Source organism: Panthera leo, chromosome B2 (assembly GCF_018350215.1).
Source record: "Panthera leo isolate Ple1 chromosome B2, P.leo_Ple1_pat1.1, whole genome shotgun sequence".
In the NCBI taxonomy this organism is placed as follows: Eukaryota; Metazoa; Chordata; class Mammalia; order Carnivora; family Felidae; genus Panthera; species Panthera leo.
The window spans coordinates 96499940-96523524 of record NC_056683.1 but is presented as its reverse complement, the minus strand read 5'-3'; the positions used below and the strand labels follow the sequence as shown (position 1 = coordinate 96523524).

Here is a 23585-nt window from a genome sequence, read left to right as displayed (position 1 = left end):
TCCTTGCATGTCTTTCTCTGCATTCCAGAGTTCACTGGCTGTGCTCTCTAGGTGGTGGCACCTGGTTAAGCGCCGGGTAATAGTGATCCCCCAGCTTTTCCAATGGCAGCATATGGGGGCCATGGTGCAGCTTCCTTTTCTGATCTGGGTTTCAGAGCTGGGATCTGCGGAGCTCCCTTCTCTTCAAGCAGCCGAGCCAAGCTGTTCACACATGGAGCGCTCTGGACACTGACCCAGTGGTTTGACTTTCTTGCCAGCCTGGGCAGGGTTGTGCGGCCTGCTGGACGGGGCAGGCCGGCTGGCAATCGATCCTGGAGAAAGGCGGTGGCTGCCGGTCGGGGCGGGGGAAGGTGGCGGTGATGATTATAGAAAAGGATCACTGTGTGCAGCTGTCCCTTTAACTGGGGAGTTATGCCTGATGTGGGGAAATAGGGTGGGGAGTGGAGGGTGAGTGTGCGTGTGTGTGCGCGCGCACACACATGTGAGAGAGCGGGTGGGGACAACTGTTTGTAATGAAAGTGAATAGTTTCTAAGACTCTGGAATTTGGGGGTTATTATGGCATGATTAGGTATTATTTGAGAAATATTCTGCAGATGGTGGTATTGATGCTTTTCAGGGCTTCATTTGGTTGGAAACTCCAAGTAAAGTGCCAGTTTAAGTGTTTTAATAAAATAAACAGTCCAAGTTCACTTAACTGGGAGCAGTTAGGTCTTGTGTCCCAAATGACAAAGGGTCAACACCAGCCTGAACTAAAACTCCAGAAGGGTCTGTACTTTTAGACACGTGGGCCCTCTTTTCCTCTCTGTGCAACTCTCACTGCTTTGGGACTTTCTCTTTCTCTCGCTCTCTATCGGCTTTCTTCTTCCTGTCCCTCTGTCTCTTCCTGCTTCTCTTTGGATGTTCTCTACATCCTAGGTGCTCTTGCCTGACCCTCCAGGACTGCAACAGGAGTGGGTTGCACTGGGTGGGCGACCTGGAAGCCTCTGCAGAGGTGAGGGGGGTGGGAGATGTCCACGCACTCCTGACCCTAAAGTTTGTTTCCCAAAAGGGGAGGTTTAGACACAGCTCAGATTCAGAAGCAAGTGGGTATCCCTGGAGGCTTGAGTGGGTTGGAACTCTTCTAGAGTGTTCTTTGGCCTCCCTGGTGGGCAGGCTGCATGTACAGAGGCTGGGGGAAAACGTAGTTCTCCAACAGTTTGGCAATGGTGAAAAAGGAACACCAGGCTCTCCTGAAAATTCCTAAGACTTTAAACCCTGAAAATGTGGTAGCCTCTTTGTGCCATCGGTGCATTTGCTTTCTATTTAAGCTTGCTCATGTGATAGTACAAGAGCAGATTGTTCCTTTCTCTGGAGGAAAGTTTTAGTGATTTTACAGGCGGCATCCTTTGTCTCCTGGATAGAGGCAGGGAGGTTATAAAGAAAAGTACAAGAGACGCCTCTCATTTGCCTCACTCTGCTGAGCTCAGATTCTCCACAGAGATTAAATGGCCTTAAACAGAGGCCGGGTTGGATCCTCCTGTTTAATGAGAGGTGCCAGGGTGACAAGCTCATTTCACATGAGAAGTGATTTTCTAAAAATCAGGGAGAGAAAGACCACGAACGTCTTAACCCCGTCAGCCCTGTGGTTTGCTGCGAGTTTGTACAGGAGTTGGAACCGCGCAGGGCACTCGTGCCTGACAATCTCAGGACTGCTGGCCCCATCTGGTGTTCACTCACCAGTCAGCCACCAAACTGCTTGAGAAGTGCACTTCTCTCCTCAAGTATGGGTTTGGTCCTTCTTCTTAGGAACTTTAAATAGTGGTTTTAGGTAACAGTCCATGTGTCACACTATGAAATTCTTAAGCTACTAAAAGTTCTGCATACCTATAATTCATCTACCTGTATGTTGATGACTTTGTAGTTTTGAATAGTATAAAGGCTAGTATCTTTTTTTTTGAATATATGAAATTTATTGTCAAATTGGTTTCCATACAACACCTGGTGCTCATCCCAAAAGGTGCCCTCCTCAATACCCATCACCCACCCTCCCCTCCCTCCCACCCCCCATCAGCCCTCAGTTTGTTCTCATTTTTTAAGAGTCTCTTATGCTTTGGCTCTCTCCCACTCTAACCTCTCTTTTTTTTTTTTTTTTTCTTCCCCTCCCCAATGGGTTCCTGTTAAGTTTCTCAGGATCCACATAAGAGCGAAAACATATGGTATCTGTCTTTCTCTGTATGGCTTATTTCACTTAGCATAACACTCTCCAGTTCCATCCATGTTGCCACAAAGGGCTATATTTCATTCTTTCTCATTGCCACGTAGTATTCCATTGTGTATATAAACCACAATTTCTTTATCCATTCATCAGTTGATGGACATTTAGGCTCTTTCCATAATTTGGCTATTGTTGAGAGTTATAAAGGCTGGGATCTGGCAGCCATCTTTTTTCCCCCATTTTTAAAAATTTTATTTAAATCCAAGTTAGTTAATGTATAGTGTAATAATGATTTCAGGAATAGAATTTAGTGATTCATCGCTTCCGTATAACACCCAGTGCTCATCCCAACGACTGACCTCCTTAATGCCCAACGCCCATTTAGCCCATGCCCCCCACCCAACATGCCTTCAGCAACCCTCATTTGTTCTCTGCATTTAAGAGTCCCTCATGGTTTCCTCCCTTTCTGTTTTTATCTTATTTTTCCTTCCCTTCTTCCATGTTCATCTGTTTGGTTTCTTAAATTCCACATATGAGTGAAATCATATGATATTTATCTTTCTCTGACTGACTTATTTTGCTTAGCATAATACATTCTAGTTCCATCCACAGCGTTGCAAACTAAAGCAAGAGAAATTGGGGTTAGATGTAAGGAAGAAATTTTAGCCAATGAGATTTGTCGTACAATGACCTCACTCTGAGGGAGATTGTAAAATCTCTTGCAGGAAGCTTTTAAATAAGAGGCTCATTTATTTTCCTTATTTACCACCCAGCTTGAAAAGAGAGGTTGGACTAACTAACTCAGTGCATTCCAGTGTTAATACACCACCTTCACAATTTTTGTACAACCATATGACAACTGTAGAAGTGTTCACTCAAGAGATTCCTTTAACAGGTTCATTTCTTTTAACTTTAGCTGTTAGTAACCTCAAGCAATGATATTGTGTCAGTGAAATCATAGTTCAATGGGCTAATTAAATTTTTTTATTGCTGTACACTAAAATACATGACTATAAAAAATAATGTTCATCTGTTGTGTCTTCCAAAAAGATACATGTTCAAGTCCTAACTTCCAGTGCCTGTGAATGGCACTTTCTTTAAAAACATTTTTTTTAATGTTCATTTATTTTTGAGAGAGAGATAGTGCCAGTCAGAGAGGGGCGGGGGGGTGGGGGGGAGACACAGAATCTGAAACAGGCTCCAGGCTCTGGGCTGTCAGCACAGAGCCCAATGTGGGGCTCAAACTCATGAACCATGAGATCACGACCTGAGCCGAAGTCAGACACCTAACAGACTGAGCCACCCAGGTGCTCTGGGACTTTCTTTAGAAATAAGGTTTTTGCAGATGTAATCCAGACCAGGTCATACTGAATTATGGACCCTAATCCAGTGACTGATGTCTTTCTAAGACATTTGGACGCAGACACAGATGCACAGGGAAGATGCCATGTGACAATGGAGGCGGATTAGAGCCATGTGTCTATCATGAAGGATTGTTGGCTACACAAGCAACGAGATAGAGGCAAGGAAGGATCCTACCTTTGAGCCTTAAGAAAGAACATGGCTCTGCCGACACTGTGATTTCATGCTTCTAGCATTCAGAACTACAAGAGAATACCTTTCTGCTGTTTTAGGCCACCAAGTTTATGGTAATTTCCGCAGCTTTAGGAAACGAACACACCAAAGTCACACCTGATATCATCCCCTGTCCCACCAGTGAGACACATCTAACACTTGGGGAGATGCTGGGCTGGTTGCTCTCTGCAGGCCCTTTTCAGTCCTGTAGGTAAATAATGACGGCCTTCATTATATCAGTCATCTTTATGCTTTGGCGTGATGTAAGTGTCAGCACCCCTATTTATAAAGGTGAGGAAAAGGCTGTTTGAACCAGGTTTGAGCAGCTGTGTCTCATCAATTCTGAACGGCACCCTGGTGTGTGCACCTGTACGTGTTGTTCGCTCCCAGGCTTCCTGGGAGCTCCAGGCGATGCAGAGCCCCCATGGGGGGCTTGCGGACCTGTCTCCATGGCTGTTCACCCGCTGCCTCTGGAATCACTGGTGTATCCTTTGCTGGGTAGAAGGCCATGGCTTGATGGTCTCTCAAGTCGGTTTTACTTTTTGATGAATTCATTTGGATCCCAGCCCAGAAACTGACTTTTTATTACCTTTGATCTCACCCATGGTCGTCAGCAGTTTTTAAACCAATAAAGTCCATGTTCCCGTGTTCCCCATTTCTGCACGTTGTCATAGGAGAACAATCTTTCATCTGCATCTCTATTTTCCAGCTATAGTGCAGATTGGAGAATTATCCGCATTCTCTGCCTTACACTATCAGAACTATGTAGACATATTTAATTTGGATTTAAAATATTTAATAAACAAAATAAACATTTTAGTTACATCTTTTTTTTATCATTGGTTGTCATTTATTTACATGAATTGTAATGTATGTTCTATGCAACGGCTGCCTCACTGCTAACAGCACCCAAATGTGTACTCAATAAATATTTATGGAGTGCCTTCTGTATGCCAGACACTATGAGTAGCTTCCTCACATATACCAAAGCACCTGCCACTAGGGATCAAAGGATACCAAAAAGATTGGTATCTCAGATACCAAATCAAAGATACCAAAAGGATTGGTATCTCAGATAATGAGAACATTCCAAAAAGGGGACTATAATGGCAGCCTTACTCCTTACTGGCTTAGAATGGTGCTGGCCCATAGTGGGTGCACAATAAGTGTTAGTTTTCCTCTTCCCACAAACAGTGTATGAGGATTCCACTTTCTCTACAGCATCAACATTTGTCTTTATCTGACTTTTTTATTGTAACCATTCTAGTGAGTGTGAAGTTATAGTTCTTTGTGGGTTTGATTTGCATTTCCCAATGGCTAATGATGGGGAACATGTTTCATGTGTTTATTAGCCATTTGTATATCTTCTTTGGAGAAAAGTCTATTCAAGTCCTTTGCCCACCTTTAAATTAGGCTGTCTTTTTATTATTGAGTTACTCTGGAAACAAGTCCCTGATGAGATATATGATTGGCAAGTATTTTCTCCCATTCCGTGGGTTATCTTTTCACTTTTTTTTTAATGGTATCTTTCAAAGCACAGAAGTTTGAAATTTTAATAAAGTCCAATTTGTGTATTGTTTTCTTTTGTTGATCACGCTTTTGGTGTCAAATGTAATAATGCCTTGCCAAACTCAAGGTCATGAAGATTTATTCTTATGTTTCCTTCTAAGAGTTTTATAAATTCTTGCTCTTACATTTAAGTCTTTGGCCAATATTGAGTTGATTTTTTTGTATATGGTATGAAGTAAGGGTCCAATTTCATTGTTTTGCATGTGGATATCCGGTTGTTCCAACACCAGTTTGTTGAAAAGGTTTTTCTTTCCCCACTAAATGATTTTGACACCCTTGTGGGGAATCAGTTGAACATACATTGGTTTATTTTTGAACTCTCAACTCAATTCCATTGATCTACATGCCTACTCATATTCCAGCATCACACTGTCTTTACTATCATTGCTCTGTAGTCAATTTTGAAATTGGAAAGTGTGAATGCTCCATTTTGTCCTTTTCTCATGATTGTTTTGGTTAATCTTGGTCCCTCGAAAATTGTATGAATTTTAGAAACAGCTTGTCAGTTTCTACAAAGAAGTCAGCTGAGATATTGACAAGAATTACATTGACTCTATAGGTCAGTTTAAGGATTATTGCCATCTTAACAATATTCAGTCTTCTGATTCACGAACATGGGATTTTCCCCTGTTTGTTTAGATCTTCTTTACTTTCTGTCAACAGTATTTTATAGTTTTCAGTTTTACACTTCTTTTATTAAACTTATTTCCCCATATTTTATTCATTTAATGTTATTATAAATGAATTGTTTTCTTAACTTCATTTTCAGATTGTTTAATCTGAAACACAATTGGTATTTGCATATTGATCTTGTATCCTGCAACCTTGCTAAACTCGTTTAGTAGTTCCAATAATGTTTTAATGGATTCTTTAGGATTTTCTACATACAAGAGATAGTTGTATTTCTTCCTTCCCATCTAGGTGCTTTTTCTTTCTTTTTCTTACCTGATTGGGTTGGCTGGAACTTCCAGTAAAATGTTGAATAGAAGTGGTGAGAATAAGCATCCTTGTCTTTTTCTTGATCTTAGGAAGAGAAGCATCTAGTCTTCCACCATTAACTATGATGTTAGCTATAGGGTTTTTGTAGATGCTATCTCTCCAGTTGAGGAAGTTCCCTTCTATTCCTAGTATGTTGAGTGTTTTTATCAGGAAAAGACAATGGATTTTGTCAAATCTATTGAGATCATTGTACTATCTTTGTTTTTTTATTCTATTTATATGGTATATTACATTAACTGATTTTTAACTGTTAAAACAATCTTGCTTTCCTGGGATAAATCCTACTTGGTCACAGTGTATAAGTTATACTATATGTTATAGGATTTGATTTGCTAGCATTTTGTTGAGGATTTTTGTATCCATATTCATAAGAGATATTATTCTATAATTTTCTATTCTTGGAATGTCTTTGTCTGGATTTGGTATCAGGTTAATAGTGGCCTTATAGAATGAGTTGGGAAGTATTCCTTCCTTGTATTAGTTTGCTTGATCGCCACAACAGAATACCACAGTCTAGTTGATTTAACAATAGAATTTATTTTCTCAGAGTTCTAGAGGCTAGACGAGTGAGATCAATGTGCTGTCAGGGGTGGTTTCTGTTGAGAGCGCTCTTCCTGATTTGTGAACAGCCACTGTCTTGCTGTGTCCTCGCATGGCCTCTTCTCTGTGCATGTATGTTGCTGGGGGGGGGGGCAGGTGGGAGGAGAGGGAGAGGGAGAGAGAGAGAGAGAGTGAGAGAGAGCTAGTGAGCATGTGTTGTCAAATTAAGGTCCTACCCTTAAGACCTCACTTAACCTTTACTACCTTCTTGTATGTAGTCACTTTGGGAGTTAGGACTTCAACATATGAATTTTAGAGGACACACTTTAGTCCATAACATTCCTCTTCTATCTTTTGGAAGAGTTTGTAAAGAATTGGTTTTAATTTTTCTTTAAATGCTTGGTAGGATCCACTCATGAAACCATCTGGGCCTGGGATTTCTTTGTGAGTAGTTTTGATTACTGATTCATTCTGTCTACTTGTTACAGGTTTACTCAGATTGTCTATTTTTTTTTTTTTTGAGTCATTTTTGGTAATTTGTCCATTTCTTCTGTCTACATTCTTCTTCTATCTAATGTATTGGCATATGATTGTCCATAGTATTCCTTAATGATCCATTTATTTCTGTAAGATTGGTAGTTATGTCACCTCTTTCATTTCTGTTTCTGATCATTTGAATCTTCTTTTTTCCTTGCCCAGTCTAGCTAAAGTTTTTCAATTTTGTTATTGTTTCGAAGAGCCAGCTTTGGATGCATTGATTTTCTCTGTTGTTTTTTTAGTCTTTACTTATTTCTGCTTTAATCTTTATTTCTTTCCTTCTGCTTAGTTAGGTATAGTTTGCTCTTTTTTTCCCTAGCATCTTATCATGAAAGATTAGGTTATTAATTTGAGATCTTTCTTCTTTTTAATGTAATTATTTACAGCTATAAATTTTGCTTTAAGCACTGCTTTAGCGACATCCCATATGCAATGACTTTTACTTCCAGACAAGATCCATATATTTTCCAACATATAAGAATTGCTAGTTGCCCTAATAAAATCAAGTCTTAATCTTTCATTATCTACATTATGGGAGGAATCCATAATGAAGAAAACATCTGGGTCTTGTGGCCTCAAATGTGTTACCCCATTGCCAACCTTGGAGGATCCACTGGTTTTTGTTACTCTAACAATTTTCTTTGTGCATGTCAAGATCTGTTTTGACCATATGTGGTATAAAGATGATTACTGATGGGACCAGGCACATGTGATCTTGTCTGGGACTGGAGGGACTAAAGACAAGGAATTCCTAGAATATTTTTCTTTTTCTTTCTATTCCCATAATCCTCCTGAACTTTCTCCTTAAAAATAAAACAAAACACCCCACACCATTTGGCCATAGGTATAGCTCACAGAGTTCAACAGGGAGTTCAAGCTTTAAAAGTATAGAAAATTGTGATTTACTTGAGCAAAGGGGAGCTGATGATGAGGTTGGCTGACTCTTCAGCAGCTTTACTCCCCCTGCACTTTTGATTGGCTCTTTATCTCTCAAATGCAGGTTATGGGGAGGACCGTGGGGCCAATAAGATCAGCATTTGTGTCCCCAGCTTGTTAGCTTTGGAGGAAGGACAGTACCCTTCTGTGCATTGAGACTAAAATTGGGGGGGGGGGGGTGGAGGGGGAAGCACCATTGCCCCTGTGTCACCACCCAGGCCAAAGTGATTCTCCTAACTCAAGGGCATTGTAACTCTTGCTTGATTTCTCCAAAGCATCCTGGGCCAAGTGAGGCTAGCAGTGTTAGTGGGCAAGAGAAAAGAGTGCAGGGAGAATCAGACAAGCTAGTAGCGACTGCTGGAGAGGCAACACCATGGAAGGAGAAACACCTTTGAATTTTACTTCCAAATCACCAATAACTAAATTAATCCCTTTTTCTTCTGAACACGGAAGGGGCACATCTCCCATCTGTTCTTTGGGATATGCTTTGTTGGTGAGACAAGTGTCTCAATCTGCTGAGAGGTGAACTATTTGGGATTATGATATGGGGTGCATTCCTCCTCATCTCTCATTCCTACAGGTAGCGGCACCCATGCCACTGAGGAAATGTTTGCCAAGATTGTCAGGTAGCCCCTGGACTTGCTTTCTGATCTCTGCTTCTCTGTCCTGCCTTCTTGCTTAGTAAAAACAGTCACCACTGAGGAGTGCCTGGCGAACCCTGTGGGCATGAACCGCTACAGCATGGACCCCTCCGCCTCCACCTTTAGCCACAGGGGCTCCTTGCCCACCTCTTCCTCGCTGTACTGCAAGAGACAGAACTCTGGAGATGGCCACCTTGGGGGAGTCTTGGCCACCACTGCCAGTGGTCCCCGCTCCAGCCCCATGTCCTCTGGAGGCCCCTTGACACCTGGGCTGAGGCCCCCAGGCTCCAGCCCCAAGAGAAACGGGACCCCTCTTGAAGGAAACAGATGTGGTAATGTAATGCATGCTCTGGCTTCCCCATGACTTAACCTCCTATGCCCTTGCTCTGGGATAACTGCATGTAGGGGGAAGGGGGTGGCTTCAGGGGGAACAATGCTATCTGAATATGGAACACTGGAAAATTGGAAGCCCTTTCAAGAATTTTTGTTGTTCTTAAAGGCAGCTAACTTCAACTTTTGACCATAAGTAAAGAAAATAGTATATAAGAACAGGCAAGGCTGTAGGAGTAAGTAGATTCCAAAATGTACAGTGGCTCAAATGCAATAGAAATTTATTTTATTTTTTTGTTCAAGAGTCCAAGGTGGGTGTTCTTAGGTCGTGGATGCATCCCGATTCAGGGGCTCAGACTTTGTCCATTTTGTGGCCCTGCTATCCCCTATGGCCTCCATGCCCCAAACACCTACTGGGTAGAAAGGGAAAGAGTGAGGAAGGCACATACTCTTCCCTAGAGCTTGAGAATGATGCACGTCATTTCCACTCACATTTCATTGGCAAGAACTGGCCATTATGCCACACTTAACTCTAAGGGAATCTGAGAGATGTAGATCATCTCTGTGCCAGGAAAAAGAAGAACTAGATGTCAATAAAGCATCTTTTCTTGCATAGTGGGTGACATTTGTAGGACACAAATACATGGGCAGAACCAGAGTTAAACAACATTTCCTTAATGCTGGTTATACTACCTTGTGATACCTTGTTGGGATGCAATGCATGAAAGTGCTCTCATTCTAGGGATAGCTTGGTATCCATTGTTTTTTTCAATCATTTTCAAGCTTCAGTATTTCATTAATGAACAAAGGCTGTAAAGCATAGTGGATAATCCATGGAATATGGAGCCAGATGCACTGGGCTAGAATCATGGACCTACCACTTCCTGACTGTATGACCTTTTGCAAGTCTGGGTTTCTCGGCGCCTCAGTTTCCTCACCTGTAAAATTAGAATGATAACAACAGCATCTATCTCATAGGTTTGTTGGGAGGATTAAATAAGTTCACACGTGTATTTAGTGTCAGACCGAGGACATGGTAAAAGCTCGATAAAGATTAGCTGTCACAGATCACGTGAACACATCTCTCACCCAATCACAGCCCAGCAGCTCTGCACCTGAAAGCTGCTGAGGAGAGGAGGCCCCAGGCTGAGGAGTTAGGGAGTCTTCATCTTGCCCCTCTGGAGCCTCCCAATGGGTTGACCGTCTTCTTTGACAAGTCACATTTTTGTTCGGAGCCTTGGATCTCTCAACCAGTAGCCCTGAGAAGCCACAGTGATGAGCTAGTTTGTATGATCCAACATCCTCCATTTTTCCCCTCAAAGACCTCCCACATCTCACACAAGCCTCTCCTGGCTGAGGATAGATAGAAAGGCAGGCAGGAACGCCTTGAGCAGAGGGCAGTTCTGAGGAGCAGAGTACAGAATCCCTCAGCCACGGGGGTCTTGCCAAATGTAGAGGCACCCTGCAGACTACTTCCCAACATTGTCACATAAGCCATCAGCCATGCAGAAGATTTGAGTGGGCAGAGCCCATTTTCCAAAGGAGAGAGACATTGTTCTACCTGATTTTTAAGAACGAAAGAAGAGAACAAGATTTGGCACAAATCAACATCTTAAAGTAAATGAGGGGCAGCGTTTATTTCCTAGGCTTATCCCCAGAGTTTTTGTAGCACCCGGCATGTAGTAGTTCAATAAACATTCATTATCTCTGTGTCCCCTACCATGATGCCAGTGTCCTCATGTTGCCCCTGGTTGTCAAAACACTCCTCTTGGTGCCCCTCTGCCTTTTAGCTGTCTCTTCCTGTCAACCTCTTCTCCTCAACCCAGTTCCCATTTGCTCAGGGTGATTGCAGGTCATCGCCTGATTGAGTTGACTCATAATTCTAAGAGTGTTGCCATTTTTTAAAAAGGAGATATTTACCCTGTCTTCTGGTCAAGTTGGTGGAGTATCAGGCCCGATGTCGTAAGTGTAGGATTTGAGCAATAAAAGGATGAAAAGAACTTCTATCACTACCTGAAGAATTGTCTGCTCCATCCCAGTCTATCTGGTACCCCTGGATGAGGGGAATCTTAGATCCTTCAAAGGGATCTCAAGGTAGCTTCCCTCCCACCCTGGGATGCCCTATCTATCACTCCCTCAACAACTCTCTTGTCCTTCATTTTCGCCTCCTCCCCAGCCCTTTGTTCTCCAGTTAGCTGTCTGAGGGGGTCTGCCTGAGGGGTGGTCCAGACGCTCCCTGGGAACCAACTCTGAGAGAACCCTCTCTGTTAGAGCTCTGGTTAACCCCCCAGGAGATCCCCACTCACTCAGAGCTTTGCCTCTTAGGATCTTGGGTAAAATCAGAGAGATGGAGCCCACCAGTGCCTGTTACCTTCCTCTCCAAGCAAAACACTAACTGTACCCTGAATACGGATTGCCTCTTTCACTACTTAGAAATATTAGTGAGAACTTTGATGCCCTGAAAATCAGAGTTGTCCATAATTAGCTGGACGCTTTGGGGCTTTGGGAAGTTCAAAAATCACACACTCACCCACCTAGCTTCCTCATTTTAGCTGCAAAATGTAATGGTAGAAGTTCATTATTGAGCCTCTTTAGTATACTGAAGAAAAAAGAAAATTATTCACCCTTTGTAGGCACATTAACTCGAATGCTCCAAAGATTCCTTTAACCAGTGTGCTAAATGGAAACAGATACCAGAAAGCCAGCCAGCTATGTCCACTCTAGCATCAAGATGTAGGAGGGCAGTGCCAGCATCTCTGAGAGAGATTTCCACTGCTGCTTCCATCTCATTGGCCAGAACTTAGTCACATGGCTACCAGCTGCAAAGGAAACTGGGAAATATGATTTTGTTCTAAGAAACCACGATCCCAGCTGGAAATCAGGATTTCCATTATAAAGGAAGAAGTGCAAAAAAAAAAAAGATATTGAGTAGGTGACCGAGAGTCTCAGCCACACCTCCCAATTAGAAATGTTTGTTCCTTCTGATTCCTTCTGTAGCACTTTGTTCTCTCATCTCTAGGACTTTCTCTTCCCTGTCCCACAGTAGGAACCAGACCCTCAGCTTTGTGAGGTCCCTTGCTCATATCAAAATCCTCCATAGCCCCAGAATAGGAGCCTGCTTGCTTGAGGCACATACTAAATAACTATTTATTGAGCACCTACCAAGAGCCAGACACTTTCCATACATTATTTATGACTTCTTGCAAGTTGTATTTTATGATTTATTATAATATGTACATATTGTTATAGTAGATATTATTATATACAAGGTACAGATAAAGAAAGTGAAGATCAAGATAAGGTCATTCAAGTGTTGAGTCAGGATTTCACTTTAACTGGCTCCAAAGCCTGTGTCTTTCAAAATTACCCCAGGGATTTCCAGACTTTCAGTAGGCTTCAGGGGGTCCCTTCGAAGCTCTAGGGGATAGGGAAGAGGGGATGGGAGCAGACAGGACTCCCAACACCCTGCCCTCTTTAACCAGGGCCTCTTCACATTTGCAGAGCGGGGTTCTATGTATGCTTTGCTCAAAGTCCGTGCAGCTAAACATATCTGGAACCCATGGAGATAAACTGTGCTGAATCGAATGGCAGTATATTAAAGTAGGAGAGGAAACCATTGGCTTCCTTACCCATTTGTCACTTAACTGCCAGTCTGGGTGCTTGCTGTGGGCACTCTGGAGGGTTATTAAGTTTGCCCTCCACCCTGGGAATTGCTCAGGATTGCTCTGGAATTGCTTCCCAAGTGTAAGTATTTGGTTGGAAGAGACCATACCTCTTTAGGAGGGTTTGACCTAAGTCATAAACCCTGGAGGGGACCTAAAAAATGATTTTCCCCTGTGGTGCTAATCAAAATGGTTTAAAATCACAGAATCCAGAGAACTGCATGAGGCTGCAGGCAGGAGGGTAGATATGGATGACATGACAAATTTCTCAGCCTTCTCTTGTGAGTACTCCCCCTGCCCCCTGCTGTCTTGATAGATCATACCTATAGCCCCTGCCAGTGGATTCTGAGGGGATGTATTCACAGGACACATTTCCTTGGTTTTTGCTGATACTCAGGTAAAAATTTGAGAGCTCTTCCCCATCCAACATATAAACATCTTCTCCCACCCAACATGCAAGCATCAAGAGCTATAAAGTTTTCAGATAACAAAAGCTTCCTAACTTTTGCATTAAATAGGACATGCTGTAAAAGTCCCAACCACAATTAGGTCCAAGTTTCAGAATCAAGAAAGAATGAAAATAAAGAAGAAAGTAAAGCTTCCATAGGGTAAGGTGTTGGGTGATGGACAGAGAGACCATCCAATCAGAAAATGAGAATAGGGACAGCGCTCTATGTGGAGGGGTTGACGTGAGCAAAAGTGTGGCAAGGGCTTATTGATTCCAGGGAAAGAAGAGAGTTTGAGCAGAGATGCTGAGGGAAATCACCCTGGGAGATTTGGGGTCCACTTCGAGCAGACTGAGCTTTCATCTGTGGGAACCAGACATTTCTGAACAGGGAGGTAAGCTGATGGCCATGGACTTTAGCAAGACAAACCTACTGGCCATTATGGAATGACACATCATAATAATAGGAAGCATAGTAACTACCTTTTGATTAATTCTTACTGGTTAATGCTTCACATCATCCCATTTAATCCTCTCAACATGGTAGGTGTTTGACAGGCAAGGCAACTAAGTCTCAGACAGCTTTTGCTCCATCTCAGCCAGCAGATACTTACTGAGCACACTATGCCAGGGGCTCGTCCCAAGTCTAAGGATGGAGCTGTGAGCAAGACACATGTGGGCCCTGCTCTCTGACAGTGTGCAATTCCACAGAGGCAGACGTTAACAATATTGCACAAACTTCATTACAACAGTGACTATCCCTCCAAGGAAAAATATGATGCTATGGGAGGATCAGCTAGGGAGGGGTCACTGAGCCTGCTCCAGGGAGGTGGGAAAAGCTTCCCGGAGAAGTGACAGTGGAGCCAGCTGGACAGGGAAGCAGGAGCTGGCTAGGGAAGGACCGTGGGGAGGAGTGGCTGGAAGCTTCCTGGCAGCGGTCAGATTGCTTGCCCAGAGGTCGCATGTCTGTGGTGGTAGAGAAGGATCCAGCCCATTGTGGCCTCATTTTAGGCCTTTGGTCTCTCCTGTCTCTCAGGGCATCCTCTCTTCTCATGCAGCATGTCAACTGGTCTTGAAAGAATAAAAGAAAAATCTGATTAAAATTTGAGGATTGGTCAGGTGCTCTTCTGTCTCCTATCTCTCTCGCCTCATACAGTCTTGAAAATTCTTACCATAGAAATAATGAAACACAACACTGTTTTAAACTACCTGATGCTACCCAGATTGTGGGCTAGGCTGGGCACCTCCCACACTCCTCATGGCCTTGTTTCTAGGAAGGGTGCCTTCTACAGGGACCAGGTCACTAGGAGGAGCTGAGAACAGATCTATCCTTCCCTGGCTTTCACCCCCATCCCCTCCAACCCAGATCCAGCGCTAGAGATGCCGAGAGGGCCAAGGGGACTCAGAGAAACCTGAGGAAGGACACTGAGAGGTCCCTTTTGGACACCGATGGGCTTCCCTTCAAGATGTTCTTTATCAGGCTCCAGCCCAAAGCCACATACTTGATTCTTACGATACTCTTGAGCAGCAAGATGAAGAAACTAAAGCCCACGGAGAATGATTTGGGCCAGGAAGGGCTACAAGCTTGGCCGTTGGTACTCTACTCAGTGTGCATTGCTCATGGACACACTGATAAGACTTTCTGATACACAAGAAGGTGACTCCCCGGGTGTTGTGCGGGACAAACCACAACCATATCAGAGGCAGAGGAACCTTAGAGATTCTTCCCAACTCCCTTATTTCACACCTGAGAAGTACAAAGACACTCACACGGCTGGTGGGTGGTAGGGATTTTGACTCCCGGCTCATTGCTCCTTCCCTTCCTCCATATGACTCTATTGTTAGCTCAAAAGTTTTCTTTGAATTATGAATGAGCAAAAGGAAATTATGCATGTGGTTGTGGGCAGGTATGAGACACAGAGATTCAAAGACAGCCGTGCAAGTCCCTGTGCCGTGAAAATGCCCGGGCTTGCTTTAAACACTGATTCGTAGGCATTTATTCCTGGTGCACGCGAGATCAGCTTTAGAAACAACCCCCACCTCCTTCACCTACACATCCATTCACAACTGGGTTTCACTCTTCACCGAATCTGGCAGCTCTAGTGAAGGGACATGACATACACAAAGTTGTCTGACATGGAGAATCCTGCCTTCCCATAAAGGCGTTTGGCGAGCACTTTGCATGCCCTGGTCCCTTAGGAACGAGATTCTTTTCACATCCATCATGTCTTCCTGCTGTCCAATCACATCCGCCTGGCCTGGCTGTGTCAGGCCGGATCCATCTGTCTTCCTGACACCTTCACAGCCACTGGAGGGGGGGGTAGCGTATTTATTATCTTTGTGAGTACAGACCACTGCAAAGGCTTTACAAACCTGCCACTGGAAAGTTCCATTTCTCTTCCTTCTAGAGACAGTTTATGTGCTTTGGATCTTGAGCAATTCCCAAGGTGTGGCAGGCTTCCTGCTGCTCTCTGTCTTGTATGACTAAGAGACCCCCTCAGAGAGGCTCCCGAGCCAGGCCCGGCTGGTGCCATTTCATCCTGGAAAGGTGAAAAATGCCCACAGCAAGCACCGGGGCCACTCTCCAACTGGGCCGCCTCCTTCCACAGCCATCACCTGGAGAGCCTCCTCAGCCAAGATGATCCCGCCCCTCTTGCTCAACCCCTGACTGTGACCACTAGGAAAGTTGTGCCCTGACCTTGCTCAAGGAGCTTGGGCTCCCAGGGATGATGCTATGAATTGCTCTGGTATTCTTCCTTCCTGTCAGATACAGGAAACTTGATTTGACCTCTGCTCTGATCACTCTAAAATCATTCTTGGCACCAAAGGCTTGCAGCCTTTGTAATCAGAGCATCTTTTATCACCCTGATTACCACCGAAGCACCGATGGAGCAGGATCGAGGGCGAATATGATTTCTGTGATTCCTCGTCCCCATGTTGAGTGCAGATGTCTTTAAATGCAGTGAAATCATCTCGAACAAGCATGCATCCGCGTTCAGACGGCTCCGGGGTGCACTAATAGTTTCCCGGCAAAATGCCCTGTGCCAACCCATGTTAGGGGACACTCCCAGGTCCGGCAAGGAAAAGGCAGGGAAAATCTCAAAGCAAATCCAGTTCTCAACTGAACCATTATGGTTTTAGGGCACACTCGGAAATGTGATGTTGTACTTTGCTCAGCACTAATGGAGAGCTGTGCACTTTTCGAGCATGTTAAAAAGAGGAGCCAGAAAGAGAGAGCAGAGAACCACTGCGCCCCGAGACTGAAAGGGGGAAGTGGAAGTGAAGGCTTCTGAACTTTTCACATAGAATTATTCTGTAGGGAGGCTGCTTCATTGTTCAGAGCCTCCACTTTCTTTGGGCCTGAAAATAGGATTAAGGATTACCTCCTCAAGTCCTTTATGTGAGTTATCTATACTGTTCCTACAAAATATATTGATTCATTTTACACCTCCTGAGCCCATATTTGCAAACACATTTACTTAGAATTGTGGAGGAGTCAATGATCATAAACCCCGTAATGAGAGGATCCTGTTTTTCACCAGACACTTTGCCCAGGACCTGGTACAGAAGAGATGCTCAGTAGATGTTTGTGGAATGAATGGGATGGGATGGGGGGAGATGAAAATGATTGTCCTCGAGAAATTTAAATCTAACTGGAGGTTATAGACACGCGTAACTGCAGTATAAGGTGGAATGTGGAAAGCGTCTTGAGAACAAAGATGTGGGGGTTAAAGGCAGAGGAATGTGATGTCCAGATGGCAGGACACAGAAATGCTGCCCATGAAGGGGTCTGCCTGGGTTTTGATGGCTGGTGGAGCTTCTGTGGAAAGGAGGGAGGGTATGTGCTTCTAGAGAAAAGCCAAAAGCCCTGGCTAAAGATGGAGAAGGGAAGCTAGGGAGACATTCTGTCAGTGTGCCCGGATGGGAGTGTGCAGGAGGGCAGTGGAGGCAGGCAGGGTGTCTCCCCTCTGTGGAGTGCCTGATGCATGGTAGCCCTAGGGCTTAGGCCTAATCCCATTTCAGTCTGACACTTGCCCTTCCTAAAGGACAGTGTTGCCATTTTACAGCTAATGAGCTGAGTCATGGTCAAATTGGTAGCAGTGGGTGGCTCCAGGGTTTGTTCCTAGGTCTCTCTGGCACAAAAGCGCTTCCCCTCTGTCTCAGAAGGAAAGATGTTATTATAAGAGAGTCCTTGACCTTGAGCTAGAGTATGGACTCTGGAGTCAGTACATAGGCAAGGGGCACAGACAGGGTTGGGTCTACAGAAAGCATTGAGGCAGTAGACAGTTTTGCCCAGAAGGAAGAGAGCCCAGGGCAAGGATACCCATGGAACCCATCGCAGGGGTTTGGGTAAGAGGATCTCCGATAGGGGCAGCAGGGTGGGAGGGAGAATCCAGTGTGAGAGGCATCTTCCTAAGAGCTTAAGAATAATTAAATGTGGGGAGCTAATAAGGGGCAGTAGAAGGAGAGGTAGAAGTAGAGACATCACTGTGGTTTCAGAAACCCGACGGATAGGAGGAGAACCTGGTGCTGGAGAAAGAGGAGTTAGTTTGGGACATATGAAAAAAGTCAACCTCTAGATATGGCCAGGCATTCGATTCGTTACTTTTTTCCTCCTTTACTTGTCTTGTACCTTTTACTCTGCCATGTTGGGGATGCATTTAAGGAATGGTGCAGGTCATACAATAATCACGTATCAAGGACCAGCTCGGGACCAGGCACAGGATTGGACCCTTTGCTGTCAAGGAACTCTCATGCTAGTAGGGGAGACTGGGGCAAGTCCTCTGAAGAGCAGGGGGCCATGGAGGAACTCTGTGCCTGGGGCAGTGAGAGGATGTCTCCTTTCTGCACATGCAGAGAAGAGGCGCCTCTCACAGAGGGATTCCCGGCACTGGCGGCAGAGACTCAGAACGAGGACCAAAATGCACCTCGGTTCTCCTAGTCTTTATGTCTCGGTGTAACCAGGGGAGGCAGAAAGGATCTGAATTCTTTCTGGCCTCCTAGCACTGTAGGGGCCAGTTTGGACGTTCAGCTTAGCAAGCCTTCTCTGGTCACCCGGCTAAGGAGGTCCAGGGCTCACTGAGACAGAACTGAGCAGGAGGGTTTTTTTAAAACTAACATGGACCAGAAGCACAGCCTGTTGAAGGAGATCCATTTTCTAACGCTTTACTCCGTGGGAGAGCGGAGGTCGTTTGCAGGGATGGGAGGGTCTGCCTCCAGAAGTGGCCTCCCCGTGCTGCAGACTGTCTCTCCCAGCCTTTCTCTGTCACAGGAGGTCACTCAGGCCACAGCCTTGGACTAAGAGCCAGGTGGGGGCAGGCAGCACCAGGTAGGCACTGAGGCCATCATCCCGGTGTCTAATATTCTCCTTGTGTGTGCTCACCCGTCCAGCCTCAAGCCCTTCCCCAGACGGACAGGATGCCAGGCGGCCCCGGAGCAGGAACCCCTCCACCTGGACTGTGGAGGATGTGGTCTGGTTTGTGAAAGACGCTGACCCGCAGGCTCTGGGGCCTCACGTGGAACTCTTTAGAAAGCACGTGAGTACTTGCATGCACATGGTAGGCCTGGCCTGGGAGGGGGACGGAGGCGGGGGTGGAGGGAGCATGGAGGAAGGGCGAGGTTCAGGGAGCTGCAGGCTGCAGAGGGGGACTGGTCTCAACTAAGCCTTGGGCCACCACTCAAGGGAGGCCAGATGGAACCACAGGCTTCTCACTTCGTTTTGTTTTTAAGAAGGGGTATTTGTCCCATCTGTTCCCTCATTTCGGCTGTTATTAGGAGTGCCTGTTTTCCTGCCCATCCATCCGTCTGTCTGCACATTCAACAGACACTTATAGCACACCTACAATATGCCGGGCAAACTGTAACCGTGCCTAATAGTCTAAGCTGCTTTGAGGGTTCAATGAGAAAATGCATGTAAGGTGTTCAGCACGGCACCTGGCTTATAGTTAGCCTTCAGGTAGCAGGTATTCTTAGAAGGGAGATTCTAGAATATATATTTAAGAGATTCTGAAATATTATAAATATGGTAAATAAAAAAAAAGTAATTAATACTTCATCTGCCAGGCTTACTATGTCAGTTTTTTATTGCTGCTAGAACCAATTACAACAAACATCTAGTTTAGAACAACGCAGATTTATTATCTTACAGTTCAGTGGGTCAGGAGTCTGACGGGTCTTGGCGGGCTGAGATCAAGGCGTCTGCAGGGCTGACATTCCTTTCTGGAAGCTCTAGGGAGAATTGGTTTCCTTGCCTTTCCCAGCATCTGGACCCACCCTCATTTCTTGGCCTGTAGGCCTCTGCCCTCATCCTCAAGTCCAACAACATCAGGCGAGTCCTGCCCAGGCTGCCGACTCTAGTTCTGTCTTCTGATTTCTTCTTCCGTTTGTAAGGATCCTTGCGATGATGCTGTCTCTCCCACCCAGTAATCCAGGATACCCTTCCCCCCCACCCCCATTTTAAATCCAGCTCATCAGTAGCCTTAATTCCCCCTTGCCAGGTAACCTCACATACTCACAGGTTAGGGGAGTAGGACGTAAACATCTAGGGGGGAAGAGAGGGAACATTATTCTGGCTGGCCACATTTACCATGATATTCTCCTTCTTGTCTCTCACTTTTGTTTGGTGATTCTGTCATAGAAACCATACTCTCAGATCTGGGGAGACTTCTGCTCTAACCCAACACTCACATTTCATTAGGGATATATATATATATATATATGTATATATATATATATATATGTATTTATTTAAGTTTATTTATTTACTTTGAGAAAGACAGAGACGGCATGAGTGGGTGAGGGGCAGAGAGAGAGGGAGAGAGAGAATCCCAAGAAGTCTCCACACTGTCAGCATGGAGCCTGATATGGGGCTCAAACTCCACATGGACCATGACCTGAGCCAAAACCAAGAGCCAGACACTTAACTGACTGAGCCACCCAGGCGCTCATTAGGGATATATTTACCATCGCTGGACAATGGGGCCTTGAGAGCAGGGACCATAGACTGGGTTATGTTAAGACAGATCTGGGTAGGAGGAGTCTGGCTCTCCTTCAGAGTGGTAGGGGATGGTGGAAGTCTAGGAGATGGGGTAAAGAGAGAATATTAGGCCCATCGTTGAGATCTGCCCACTCTTCTTCCATTTTGCCAACGACACAGAGAGTGAGTGACAGAGTAGGTGTTCCATCAATACCGGCTGCATAGACGCAGAACAAGGGCTGGTGAGCCTTGCATGGTTATATGAGTCCTGTAACTGCCTCTTCTCCCAACCTGAGCACCCACACTTTCTACCCTTTGTCTCTTGTGACCTGAAAATGACAGGATAGGTGAATGAGGAAACCCAGCCTTAGAAGTTTCATGAATTCTACACGCATTCTGGAAGGTTACCATTTTCAGAGACAAATCGGAACAATACCACGACCACGAGGGGTTGGCATTCCCTTAGTAGTTCTTTGTGCTGAATCCTGGGATGAAGTAGGTGCATTATTTAGTTGTCTGCCACCTCAAATTATTGATAGGGCCAGACACCTGAAATCCCTCATCAAATGTAATGAGCAATTTGGTAATCAGCTCAAGGTCAGTGGGCTTACCAAGAAAAGATAGAAGAGATTAGGGTGATGGAAGGCAGTCAGGGCCTCGTACCGGCACCTGAAATGGAAAAGTAACTGCTAGTTTCAGGGTCTAACAGGTGACACTTTGTCTTAATCCAGTCAAGCTGCTATAACAAAGTACCATAGACTGGCTGGCTTATGAACAAGAGTGATGTTATTTCTCAGCTCTGGAGACTGGAAGTCTGGGATCAGGGTGAGAATCCTCTTCTGGGTTGCAGACTGCCATCTTGTTGTATAAGGACACTAACCCCATTCATGAGGCCTCCACCTTCATGACCTAATTACCTCCCAAAGTCCCCACCTCCAAATACTGTCATATGGGAGGGTAGGATTTCAACATTTGAATTTGGATGGGGACACAAACATTAAGTCCATTGTAAATTTTTTGCTTCTTTGGTCCTAGAGCAGATAAAGAGATAAATATCATGTGGGGGATATCGGGAACATAACTGGAGTTATGTCCGGTTCCTTCAGTAGGGGGAGCAGGAATATGAAAGATCCGATGTATCATATGACCTCAGGGACATTATGGGAAGAGGAACACATAGTATTTGCTTTAATTTATTTTTTAAAGAAGATATTGCCTTGGGACTCAGAGATATATATATGAGTAAATCCATATTCCCTCGCCTCATCCCCTGACCACATGTTAACCAGAGCCACTGTTCTATTATTCTGACCACCTTCTGGATTTTCTTTTTTCTGATCCTGTTCTGCCAGGAGATTGATGGCAATGCTCTCTTGTTGCTGAAGAGTGATATGATCATGAAATACTTGGGTCTGAAGCTGGGCCCCGCGCTGAAACTGTGCTACCATATTGATAAACTGAAGCAAGCCAAATTCTGAAGGTTTTTAAAAGATAGAAGCAATGTCCAGACAACAGATCTCAAGATCATCTTCTGCCTTACCAACATCCAGCCACCATCATAAAATGGATTCTCTTCTTAAAATTAACAGCCACAAAGACTTGGCCTTTAAAAAAAAAAATTGTGCATCTCTGCCTTTAAAAACAAAAAATTCAACATGACCCTTTTGAAAGGCTCCTCTGTGTTAATGATTTGCCAAAAATTATGGAAAAGCCTGTTATTTTAACGTTCCTGATAGGCTGGTTGCTCTTAGAGTGGGTCCTATTTTTATGATGAGAGAGCAGGGAACGGAATGCTATTGCCCAAGAAGAACCCTGAAGCGTTCTCACAAAGATGTGAGAAGAAAGACCTCTGTCTCCACCACAGCACCACCTGTCTTTAACTCTGCCCTGGGGACCTATCATTGTGAGCCTTGCTTAATTCAGCTCTGGAAGCTGTCTTAGGGAAAAACGCCTCACTTTGCACTATCTGGAAAACTTGAATTCTTTTGCCCTCTGACAGAGAAGAAAAAAGTCTTTTCTATTCCTAGTTATTTGAAATACTGTGTTGTCCCACTAGAGGGCAGACTGTTAATGAAGTTTCAGGACCCTCACTGCAGTAGCCTGCTGATCCGGTACTCCGGGGATGGGTTAGGGTCTCTGTGAACAAGATCTAGCCTACACAGACACGGGGAATTTCTTCCACAGTCAGCACCACAGATTGCAACTTGGGAAGAAACCGTCTCTTAGAGCATTCTAGTTCATACCCAGTCATTATTGATGGACTGAGATGCACAAGCAGCAAAGGCAAAAATCTGGAAGTATGTTCTTCCCAGATGGGGCTTTGGAGTCCCTTCCTTTTCAGAGTCCTTACTGAGGTGTTGATGTGTTGGCACGCCGAAGAGTCTTAGTGACATTTAGCCATGGGTGTTTCTTTAAAAAAGAAGAAGAAAAATGTCTCAGATAAGCTTTGAAATGGAAGAGTGTTGATTTCTAGTTACATTGCCGGATTACGTAGTTGTATCGCTAGCTAATTTTTCTAGTTCTCAACAAATACACAGACATGCTATTATTGGGTTTAATTCAATTTACAAATAGGTTTTCTCCTTCCTCACCGTGAAGTAATAGAAAAAAAATTGATTTTTTACCCCTTTGCAGCTGTGTCCAAGGAAGGACGATGAAACCACAATTGAATAGGCAGGAAGGTGACCTCATCTCCATTCCTTTTATCCTTCTCCTTTCTTTCTGTCCCTCCTTCTTTTATGCTTCCTTCCTCACTGAACAGGAAGCGTATCTTCAAACTGAATTCACCTTCGCCATGGGCATATCCTCTTAAAACATCTATAACGTTGGAGGTGAGGAGATGAATGCTAGACTTTGCAATCTCTGGGAGGGAGAGGATCAAGGAAAACTCAGGGCCTCCCATGGCCAAAATGCAAGTTAGGGAAAGCATACCTTCCTCTGGGATGCAGCCGGCAGAGCAGAGCAGGGGTCTCACCTGATGGCTGGAGCAGGGTGGGATTTCAGCCCCTCATCCTTCAACCAGGTGCCCTGGTGCAGGACAGGGGCTGCCAGGGTAGATCTGAATGCTGATCTTCTCTTTGATCAGGTAGAACTTAGATGAAGATCCTAAGGAAGATTCCATGCCATGCTGTTAGACCCATTTTGATGAGCGATAATCGAGAAAGCCCATCATAGCAAAAT

The 23585-nt window shown here is 44.7% G+C and overlaps 1 protein-coding gene across 9 annotated transcripts in view; it reads left to right on the top strand.

The window, feature by feature from the left end:
* The window catches only part of SCML4 (Scm polycomb group protein like 4), a 114559-nt gene extending 91528 nt beyond the window's left edge, over positions 1 to 23031 (top strand). For 8 of the 9 annotated variants that reach the window (XM_042939488.1, XM_042939493.1, XM_042939489.1 and 5 more), the window contains 3 exons: positions 9034 to 9324; positions 18821 to 18966; positions 21758 to 23031. In XM_042939488.1, coding sequence (XP_042795422.1) covers positions 9034 to 9324; positions 18821 to 18966; positions 21758 to 21883 — 563 coding nt within the window. In that variant the 3' untranslated portion in view covers positions 21884 to 23031. Of the gene's footprint in view, positions 1 to 6106; positions 7011 to 9033; positions 9325 to 18820; positions 18967 to 21757 lie in introns of those variants that run through there. The other variant, XM_042939494.1, reaches the window with a different exon arrangement.
* The last annotated feature ends 554 nt before the right edge of the window (positions 23032 to 23585 follow it).